This window comes from Poecilia reticulata, chromosome 2, assembly GCF_904066995.2.
Source record: "Poecilia reticulata chromosome 2, P_reticulata-male-v2, whole genome shotgun sequence".
NCBI classification, from domain to species: Eukaryota; Metazoa; Chordata; class Actinopteri; order Cyprinodontiformes; family Poeciliidae; genus Poecilia; species Poecilia reticulata.
This window is the reverse complement of record NC_088831.1, coordinates 10037365-10048771: the sequence shown is the minus strand read 5'-3', so window position 1 is coordinate 10048771 and position 11407 is coordinate 10037365. Positions and strand designations below refer to the sequence as shown.

The 11407-nt window shown below is 39.8% G+C and overlaps 1 protein-coding gene and 1 long non-coding RNA gene across 3 annotated transcripts; one reads left to right on the top strand and one right to left on the bottom strand.

Moving 5' to 3' along the window:
• Window positions 1–3483: 3483 nt before the first annotated feature.
• On the bottom strand, window positions 3484–5024 carry LOC108167255 (uncharacterized). 2 transcript variants are annotated; one of them, XR_001777607.2, is made up of 5 exons: window positions 4707–5024; window positions 4277–4322; window positions 3980–4110; window positions 3770–3870; window positions 3484–3683 (listed from the first exon to the last, which is right to left on the bottom strand). It is a non-coding gene; the product is annotated as an uncharacterized LOC108167255 (long non-coding RNA). The 2 variants fall into 2 exon arrangements; XR_014090162.1 differs by having other exon boundaries at window positions 3484–3870; window positions 4707–5019.
• An 837-nt stretch (window positions 5025–5861) lies between these two features.
• steap3 (STEAP family member 3, metalloreductase) lies at window positions 5862–11398 on the top strand. Its single transcript, XM_008428305.2, has 6 exons — window positions 5862–5994; window positions 6685–6924; window positions 7800–8066; window positions 8161–8682; window positions 8763–8918; window positions 10271–11398. Exons 2-6 carry the CDS (start codon window positions 6700–6702, stop codon window positions 10556–10558), a joined length of 1458 nt encoding a protein of 485 aa, XP_008426527.1. The 5' UTR covers window positions 5862–5994; window positions 6685–6699; the 3' UTR covers window positions 10559–11398.
• The last annotated feature ends 9 nt before the right edge of the window (window positions 11399–11407 follow it).

The following is an 11407-nucleotide window of genomic DNA, read 5'->3' as shown; positions in this document are numbered from 1 at the left end:
TAACCGCACCTGCTGATTAATAATTGTGTTTACACCATTAACTGGGCATAAAAGCTTTAGGGATGCTTAATAAAAGCTGGTAATTGTTAAAAACATTCCTTGAAGGACCTTAAATACTTCAAAAGTGCGGGGCCAGCAGAGCTAAGCACCTGGAATTGGAGTGCAGGCCCCACATCCACAACAGAAGCTTTACAGCTCAAGGCAATGTGAAGAAATCTTCAGAGGTTGAAGACGAGGCTTAGCCGAACCCCCCCGCGCGATCCCGCTGTCCTCTCCACCCCCAACCAATTCCAGCTCGTGCTCAGCTCAGCTGTAACTCTCCAGAACACGGAGGCAGCTGCTGCTGGCATCCGAGATTGAGAAAAAGCACGACGAGCAGCGAGAGCTGGCCCAGAAATTCAAACCAAAGTTGAAAATCTGAGGGAAACGCCACGCCGGCCAGAATGAAAACATCCCATCTTGTTTTACATTTTTCATTCCCCTTTAAAGCTTCAGTAACACACAAAACATACAAAAACAAACCCACTAAAAATATGCAGAAAGGCACATCCTCTTTCCTAATGCGCAGCATGACCTTTAGGAAGGATTAGTACAGTGAACTGTGTCTTTAGGCTGTGGTGAGCCAAACACAACACACTGTTTGCATTATGCACTCCAGCCTCTTAGATTATCCCAGCCTGCAGCTCCGTCATGCTTGTAATCACACTGCATTGCTGCATGATGCACACAAACCTTACGGTGAGGCCAAAGAAGAGAACCGTCACCAGCAGCTGACATGACTTTGGATGATTTTCCATTCAGCAGAGTAACTGGTAGCAGGTGTAAAGTGGTATGCATCGTAGTAAACGAACATTGCAAATCACTCGACATAATTTTTTGGAGATTCTTTTCTTCGTTCAGAGACAGGGAAGCTGGTTAGACTTGATGGAGTAAAATACACGACAATCTTGGAAGAAGGCAAAAGACTTTCAGACTGGGGTTTAAGTTCACTTTCCAGTTGAAAATGACTTTGAAGATACATCCAGAACTACAGTGGAATGATTAGGTCAAAGCATAATCTTGATAGAAAGTCTAGAACTAAATCAATTTAGGAAACTGTGCCATAATTTGAATGCCCATGGATCTAAGGTCTGCTTTGTTTACAGAAGTTTTAATAGCGCATATCCAAAATATTGAAAAGAAAATGCAGCTTGGATAGCTAAGTGCAATGCTACTAGACATGATAATCGCTGGCGTTTGCAAAGCAGCCTATCCAGGAGCTACATTTGTGTTCCTGAGCACTGATTGGCTGTACCCTTAGGAGACAAATGATCGTTGATGTTAGCTTCTGCTAGGTTTCAACTGTGTAATTCTGCACATTGTGGAAACCAGGGTTCAAATGTATAGACATACCCCTCAGCTTCAGTGAAAAGTGGTTCTACAAGTGATTGACCCAAAGGTACTGAAAAGAAATGAACATTCTTCTTGTTTTGATTTCTGTTTTTCCTTGTTAAAGTTGTGCACTACTTTGTGTTGGTTGATTAAGGGGTTTGAATACATTTGCAAGGCACTACTTTATTAGTCAGTAAAAAAGACACCCAGGTGCTTCATAAAGATTTAATTGCTTTACGGACTGAATTATGAAGGAATCGTTGGTCAGCTATTGTTATTCTGTTCGTTTTGCATTAGTGAAACTTGTTGTACTTATTGTGAATCAAATGTCACAGCTCATATGTGTAAATGAGCCATCTGTGAACCACAACAAGACAGCTATGAGAACTTGCAACATCAGCTTCTGTCTTACTGCGTGACCCTGATCCCACATGAAGCCCACTGAAGACACCTCTGTCCTCGATTGCACGAATAAAACGAAACGCTCCTTGATGATAGTGAACACCTGTCAGAGGTCCACCCACCTCAGGCCAAATGTTTATGCCCTTTCATTTCCTCATGTGGCACAATATTCACCAATTCTACCTCGTCTTCTGATTAATTTAGCAATTTATCAGAAGACACAATTTACTGATATATAAATGAAAAACTCGAAAATGAAATATGGATGTAGCAAGCTGCAACCCTGAGCGAAATAAACAAACATGAAGCCACCAGAGAGCCATGAGAGAGCATGAGGGAAGAAAAGGGTTCGTGTGTGAGAACGTACATATTTGTGTGCGGCGACACTGATGTAGCACAGCCCGCCTCAGGGATTCAACCTTTTGCAAGTGGCAAAGGCAGACATGATGAAGTCATGGTGACAGTGTGTAACCTGCGGTCAGACATCTTTTTAACACGCGTTTGGTTTTTTTCTACCGATCCCAAGGCCAGTTTATCAAATACACCAGCTTTGAAAACAGGAGGGGAACAGGAGGACTTCAATATTAAAACCATTTTCAGACAGAGGGTATATGAGATTAGCCTCAAACCTCTAAGTATTGTTATACAAAAGCAGCTGAAGGCTACTGTCATCATGTGCTCACAATGCTAACACCTGCTTATATTTAACAGGTGTAATGGGAGCCAAATTACCTCTTAAATTAGTGTTAGCTTGCTAATATGAGCTAATCAGCTCTTAATTGTGTTTAATCCTTTGACAACAGGGGTGGTATGTTGAGAGTTCTGAGATTAAATTAAGATCACTAATTACTGGTGCATTACCAAACCAGCTTGTAATACACTCTACAGTCTACATGCGCTGATCTCTGATGGTTGTAAGTCTAGATGTTGTGGCAGTCTGATTTTTGCCTGAAATCGATCAGCAAATCTTTTGTTTTTGAAGTTTTTAACACCAGGTGGCACTAATATGCCTCACCATGTGACGTCACTACCTATATAAACACCAATGCTTCCTTCAGCGGCATACAGTGCAAAAAGAAATGGGGGGAAATACTTTGTAGTCCCAACTTATCACAGTTTTCAAAATTTGTATATTATTTGTCTTGTTTTATATTTGTAGAACATAATGTACACAGAAGAATGCCCAGGTGAAAAAAAGTATACTAAATTTTAACATACTTTAGTATACTTTTATCGATGTACTTAAACTGTACTATTTTGGAGCATCTAATTTTGTGCTTAGTATACTTTAGTTGTGTTTAAATAGTATGAAATTACAACTTATATATTTTAGTATACTATACGTACTTTTTTGGAACTTCAAGTGTACTTAGTGTACTTGAAGTATACTTTTTAAATATATTTCAGAGCCTTATTATATTTTGATATAATTATTATATTTTGAGTATAATTCAGAATTATATTAAAAATATATATTTAATATACTTCAAATATATTTTAAATATACTATTATTATATATTAGTAATGTTTTTAAATTACACTTAATTTTTATTTTTGATTTCCTGCTATTGATAATAAACTACAATTTTAATTACTCGTGAAAGTCTTTATTCCTACGTACCTATTTTGTACATGACATGCATAACTACACTACAGTACTTACATTGTTTTAGGCTAAAATTACATGGAAAGATTAATTACACAAGATGTTCAGGGTAATTCAAATATTGTTTTATTACCAACATTTTAAAATTGTCCAATTTTACTCACAACTTTATAAACTTTACATAAATTATCAGTTTACACATCAAAAATGAACACAATGAACATGAAAATTTAAGTGTGACAATAAAACATGATAGTGAGGATCAACGACAGAACATTCCCGTTCACTGCACCTTACGGAAACCTACAAAAAATAACAATAGAGTAATTAAACAGAGAAAATATTTGTATTTAAAGAGAACAGAAAAATGGCAAATAAAAAAATAATACTTTCAATTTTAAGACGTGGACTCGCCATGCATGTGACATCATCAGAACTGATGATTGGGACCGGATGCCTGGGGTGGAAAAACATTTCTGGGTGTCTTTGCCTGTTTATGTTAGAAGTAGAAAAAAAATAGTCAGCAATGTCATAGAATCAGTTGATGTTGGAATTAACTATGAAGCTGTTTTAAGTGTGGACTTAAGGAGACAAACTACCTTAAAATCTTTCCATCCATGATCTGAACACACTGATCCTTGCAGGGTGGTGAGGGGGGCTGGTGGTGCCCATCTCTAGCAGCCATCAGATGAGAGGCAGGGTTCATCCTGGACAGGTCACCAGTCCATCCCTGAAAGTCAACAACAAATAAAAAAAATGAAATATAAATGTTAGATTAACAAGAGAAAAATTCTTTACCTTTAAATCAAATTATGTTTATTAAGCACTTAGTGTTGGTAACAGCAGTTTTTGTTGTTGAAAATGTAGCTAGCTCCTCATTGAAAAAACAAACTTACATCATGAAGACGATGTGGAGGTTCATCCTCAGAGCTGGTTGGTGATCTGGTGGAGTCAGAGACAGAAAGTCTTTAGGTTTCCCAACACCTGATTTCTCTGGCTTCCTCCTTCATCTTCATTTGCTTAGTTAGACTGCAAACATATGTTAAATATAAAATCATTGATGAACGAGTTAGAACAGCAACCACCTCACAAAATCAAAGTCTCTTTGTCTTATGGAGCTTAATTAAAACCAGGTTAGTTTATGAATTAAAGTATAAGTCGCAACAAACAGCCTCCATGCAGTTATAACATGAAGCTGAATGATTGCTATAGTAATAATCAGACAAGTCACAATAAAATTGATAAAATAATTATTTAAGAAACCAAGTTATATATCTTTACTGCACTGTTTATAATTAAATGAAGATAATTAATAAGCAAACTTACCACCAGCTAGCATCACTTAGCAGCCGTCGTTCCTCCGGGCTCCTTTTGTGACACACATTTCATTTCCATCGGTTGTTGTCCCGTTGTGTTGTCGTCTAACTCGGACTAGGACGTCACCAGCTTGAATTTACCAAAATGAGTAACTATTGTCAAGGTCCTCTCTACTTTTAAGGCAATATTATGCGAGTAAAAATGCCGAATTTGAACAGCGTCTGTTATCTTCCCTGCGTTCAAGTTTTTTCTTCTCTTTGTGGTGTTTTTTAAATAAATGAAAATGTGCAATACCGCCACCATCTGGTCTGGAGTATGAACTGGAGCTAAGGCCGTTGATTATAAGGTTTTACATCACACATCTGAAAATTTATTGGATACTTTCTTAAAAAATGACATCATGATTATCATATTTTTATTGTATGCAATTTTAATAATAGTAAAAGATTATTAAGGCACTTAAAAATTCATACATATTAATTCATATTTTGTTAACTTAAAGTATACTTTTATTTAATATATTAAAAGTGTATTTTGGTACAATTATGTTTAAGTGTGTTTAAAGTACTAATTTCGAAATTGGTACAAGTGTATTTTTAGTATACTTCAGATATACTTATAGGTAGTGCACTTAATAATTAGTATACTTAAAGTGTACTTTCACAAATTCAAGTATGTTTGAAGTATACAAAAGTATACTTTTTTTCACCTAGGCGCCTCCTGCATCTACAGTACATGATGGTTTCAAGATTAGGTATCTGTTTAGGAATGTGCAAAAACAGTCAATTTTGTCTTTTTTTATGATTGGTTACATTATTTTAACTATTTTAATTGCAGCTAATTCATTTTTTATTTAAATAGTTTTACCAACAAATAAAATTGCATAACTTTCTTTTTGTCACTGTCTAAGCTCTCGTTACAATTATTCACAAAACATGATGCTTTACAGTTGAAGCAGAAATATTATCCTATTTATTAATTTTAAAATATGAAAAAATAGTATTGTCCTCAAATGATCTTAGTTAAAACTTTAAACTGTCCCACTGAAAACTTCCATAAAATCGTGCACGTTTTTGTTTTTTACTTGCATTTTATTTCCTGTCCTAAGCTGCAAATGACGCTCTAAACACCGAGTTGGTCACGTCCTGTCACCTGTAGCACGCAGCCTACGTCACGCGCGCTCTTTTATCTTATCCTGACATGCGGGGGCGTGGCTTTGGCTGCTGCGTCATCCGACGAGGAAGAACCCGCTGCAGTTTACTGAAAACGGAGACACGGGTAGAACAAAGTGCTGTCTGTAAGTACAATTGTGACTTTTAGAACGCTGCTGAAGCGTCAGTGTGTTTTCTGAGGTATTTCTCGAGATGTTTGCGTTATTTTTAACTTTGTTGGTTTCGAATTAAAAGAGAGTAAAGTTTCCACAAGGACAGCCAGCATGGTGGCTTAAGTAGTTTTTCTGTTTTGGTTAAGAAACGGTGTTATTAAACACTTTAATAAACACATTTTAGCTGCTTTAAAACAACTCTTAACATAATACAGACGGTTTCCTGATTATTCGCGGTTTTGCACCTTAACGTCCTTACACGTGTTGACTTTAACTCTGGAGAGAAGTTTGGCGAAACTGACAGACTTCTAAAGTCTGCATGAAGTTCACATAATGCAGAGTTTTAAGTGAGTTGGTTATTACTAACCATGGAAGTAGCTGCTACCATATTTAGACTGCCTGATATCCATTTCTGCTAATGTTGGGTGGCAGCAGCTTTGACAGATGTAGGACATGCCAGCTGAGACTCAGATAATAGGAATGAGGCTTCTCTGTTCTAAAAACAAGCAGACAGATAGAAACCCACCGGCAAATCTATTATTAGTGTTACTTTTATTTCAGCTTTTGTCAGATTAATGTCATGATAGACAATAATGTCCAGTTTGGATCTGAGGAAATCACATAATCATTAATCTAACCCATGATCCTGTCTGATGTCTGCAGATTTGCTAGCACATCATGCCTGATGAGATGTCAAGGCGTTTAATTCTAGAAAGAGGCGACGGGGGAGCCAGACACTTTGAAGATGCTGTGCCGGATCTCAGCAGCCCGGTGATCGGCATCCTGGGCACTGGAGACTTCTCTCGCTCATTGGCCAGGAGGCTGGTGGCCTCTGGCTACCAAGTCGTGGTGGGAAGTCGGACCCCCACACGCTTCGTAGCTCTGTTCCCGGAGGAGGCCGAGGTGATACACACACTCCTTGTGTAATTGGTGTTTTTGTTTCTTTCCTTCTGGAGATGATTATACATCATTCGTTTCCCACGAAGGGTAATTACTTTTGTTATCATGACTACATAATTTATTGAGGTTAAAGCTGCATTTTACAAAGTTAAATCTCTCTGAGCTGGTTGGATTAAGTTTTATTTAGGTGTATTAGACTAAAGGGGGCTGAAGAAAATACACCAACAAAAGTTTGTGCTTGAAAAATGACAAAAACATCATATACAGATTATAAAGATGAATTAATAACTATAAAATTTTCTGTAATGTTTAGGAAGATATCCCCTTCATATTTTCAATGAAATATTTTAAACAACAATCCAGTGTGCACATTCAAGACTTGCAGACATTTCAGTTTCACAATGTTGAAATGAAAATACCTCCTAAATCCAGGGATTATCTGTCGAAAACAGTCATCCTGACTATTTTGTTGCAGGTCACTTGCATGCTGTGGCTGCTTGGAGTCTGTGATTCACAGACACAAGGTGCTGGGTGCTGGTGACTCTCTGAGCCACACTGGTTTCAGGGGATTTTCCTTTTGAATGGCCTCCTTTGCATATTGTAAAGAATGTTGGTATAGATTTTAGCTGTTAAAGAATCTTCCCACATGATGGAGGAGAATCATGTTTGGGGTCTTTATCTTGTTTTTATGAAACATCTCTACTGGTTTGGAGGTGTTTAGTGGAGCTTAAGTAGAGTCCAGCCCAAATCATAACACACTAACCACCATATTTGACAAATGAGCTACACCAATTCCTTTTCACCTCTACTTTCCTGTCCATCAGTTTGAAAATAATCGCATTTGAACCATTGGAGCATTAAAAACATCTGCGTTCCAGGTGACCACCCAGTTGGAAGCAGCCAACAAGGCAGACTTGATCTTTGTTGCAGTTTACCCTGAGCATCACTCAACGCTGATGGACTTGAAGCAGACGCTGGCTGGAAAGACCTTGGTGGATGTTAGCAACAGTTTAAGCATCAACCATAAGGGTCCATCCAACGCCGAGCTCCTGGCAGACTATTTCCCTGGAAGCTTTGTGGTTAAGGGGTTCAACACCGTATCCGCCTGGACGCTGCAGATGGGTGCCCGAGATGGAGGCAGGCAGGTAGGAAAGATCACCAGTTTTCAGTGATGGTTTGCTTATTGACTTAAATGTTTTTGGAAGCAATAAATGGTTTGTTTCATGTTTTTGCCTGCAGGTTTTCCTGTGCAGCAACAGCCAAACGGCCAAGAACTTAGTGAAGTCAATCTGCCATAGGATGGGCTTCGTCCCCGTCGACATGGGCCTCCTTTCTTCTTCTCTGGAGATTGAAAATCTGCCACTCTACTTATTCCCATCCTGGCGCCTCCCTGTCCTCTGCATGTTGATCCTCTTCATCTTCTTCTACCTGTACAACTTCGTCCAGGACGTGTTGCATCCTTTCATCACGCAGCACAAAGGCGCCTTCTACAAAATGCCCATAGAAGTGGTGAACGTCACCCTTCCATCGGTGGCCTTGGTAATGTTGGCGTTGGTCTACCTGCCTGGTTTGTTGGCCGCCGTCCTCCAGCTGTGGTCAGGGACCAAGTACAATCGCTTCCCCAACTGGTTGGACCGCTGGCTGACCAGCAGAAAGCAGCTAGGACTCTGTAGCTTCCTGTGCGCCGCCCTGCATGCCGTTTACAGCCTGTGTCTTCCTCTGAGGAAATCCGCCCAGTTTATCAACATGGCCTACAAGCAGGTGGGGTGAAGCCACAGTGGAGCTAGATGTCTTGATCTTGAGCAGTGCCATAACCTCTCCTCTTTTCCTCTTTGAAAAAGAGCATGGAGGACTTTTCGGTGGATGAGGAAGTGTGGAGGAAGGAGTTGTACCTTTCCGTGGGCATCATGGCCCTCGGGTTGCTCTCCCTGCTGGCGGTCACCTCTCTACCTTCAGTTGCTGGCACCATCAACTGGAGGGAGTTCAGCTTCATCCAGGTATGTTTCACTTTTAGTTTCACTTCCAAGGTAATATCCCCTCAGAGACACACTATTCCTCCTGTAAGTAAGACTCTGAATGTCCCACACATGTAAACGCCAAGCTTTTCCGCTCCTGCAGCTGCCCCAGATTCACAGCTAAACTTATCCTGTGACAAAGCCACCAAAGTGTTGTGACTCAGCATGCACACACTTCCTTTTCTTCCCTCCTCGAGGCCTGGGGTCTTCCAGGACTCGCAGTCTGCCTGTGCTGCATTTCCCCCGACCCCACTTTCATCTCTCGGTAATCCGCTGGCCGTCAGATTAGTCACGTGGCGACGAGAGGAAAGGCGAGTTAGAGCTTGGTACATGTAGAGTCGCTGGGCGAAGCTGCAGGATAAGCGTGCTCATTGGCCTGCTAAATACACAACAAAAGTCTGGATGAGGTGTTTCTGCTCATATACTGTTTTTCACCAAACATGGCTCTATGCAGTTAACCTCTCCTCTTTTCTCTCAAGCCAGATTCTTGCAAACCTAAGTTTTTTTCAAGACACAACTATGTCTTCTTCATCTGCTCAGTTTTTTCTAGTTGTAAATGCACAATTTTTTACCATTTAACACATTGGGAACTTCAAAAGAAGCTGTTGGGTTGTTGAAGATTCTCTGAGCATTGAGTGAATTTTCTGAAACATCTGCTACAGAAACGACTGGCAGCTGTCTAAAATGTTTTCCTTTTTTTAAAAATGATGAACTTGAAATTATTTGGTAGAAGCCATACAACCCTTCCCAGATTTACAGGCAGAAACAATTTCTTCCTTAAGGTAATTCTTCATGTATTTTCTTCGTAGCATTGTTGGTACAAATAAAGACTCCAAATCATTAAACACCTGCAATGAAAGAGTAAAGGGTGTGCTTAGTTTTTCACGGAGGGTTTTCCATTTTGGATGAACTGCATAAATATAGAGCCAAAATACTCCAGTCGATTCCACACAGACAAACAAGACTGTTTTTGTTTTCTTTTTAACCCCTGCTCTGTAGCCCAGACAACCTTGGGACGTTTTTCGTGGCTTGTGGCCCCTGAAGGTGCAGTAAGCAGCTCAGTCTGTCACAGTCACAGAGAAAAACACCAGTGGGGTCTCTTTAGGTCAGGAGTGGTGGGTCAGCGTGTGTCCTCAGGCTCTGCTGTGGCCTCTAACAGTCAGCTAATGCTATGGACTTGCTGACTCTCTGTCTCTGCCAAAACACATGATGCATTTTATGGGTAGTTTGCAGACACGCCCCAAAGAGTTTGCAGCTTCATCACAATTACATATTTTTCTGATGTTATGTAGTGTGTATAAATTTTTTTTTTATGTTTGCTTGATGTTTCGCAGTCTACACTTGGTTACTGCGCCTTGTTCATGGCCACCGTCCACACGCTCTTCTACGGGTGGAATCACGCCTTTGTTCTTGCACGGTACCACTTCTACATGCCCCCCACATTCGTCCTGGTCCTGGTTCTGCCCTTCGTGGTCCTGCTGGGCCGCGCGGCGCTCTGTCTGCCCTGCGTAGCCAGGCGGCTCAGGAAGATCCGCCGCGGCTGGGAGAGGAACCGACACATCCGCTTCATGCTGCCGGCCGAAGACTGCTGCAACGGGGTGGAGGACGTCAGTAATGTGTGAGAAATGCTGCTGCTCTTAGAAACATGGTGGATTATCTCCACAGAGAAGATGAAATATTTATACTATGCTGGAATTTGTCAGAAGACTGAAGTTCTTCTCAACAAGAGCCTGAGGGACAACCAGCCAGGGATACCTTAAACACTTAATGCTGTCAGAGATGACTGCTGTTTCAGTGTCAATCACAGTGAAGAATGATATTAGCTCTTCGGAAAACGTTGCAACATTGTTCCACAGCAGACTAAGCTGTTGTAGCTCAAGAAACCAAAATAAGTTTCTACTTAAAGATTTTGATTCTTTGCTCAATTCCTTTCCCTGTGATCTTTGTTCTTTATAGGTTTAATTAAATATTGTGCAAATATGGCAAATATTAAGCAGCAATGCATGTTTATTTTTCTCCTAAAGCTGCCTTCAAAACACATCCAAAATAACTTTGACAATCAAACTAGAAAAATAAAAGTAAAAAGAATAAATCTGTTCTAAATGTCTCATCAGTTTCAGACTATGAAGTGATTCTGCTGCATTTTATTTAGGGATATCCAGATAAAAGGGGATTGAATACATTTCAGATTTGTATTTGAACATTAAAACTTGTAGTTCAGGTGTGAACCTTAAGTTAAAACTGGAACTATAGAGTGAAAGTTATGTAGTTCATTTTTGTTCTAATGATGCAAAATTCAGCACTATAGCATCTGGGTTGAAGTCTGATGTTACTTCTTTGTTGTTTTCTGACACAAAGTGATTTCTGTATGCTGCCATTTAACTTGAATGTTGCCAATAAAATAATGTAAACTTTGACCTTTGCTGGAAGGTGCTATACAAATAAAATTTTATTTGATTTGATTTTTGTAC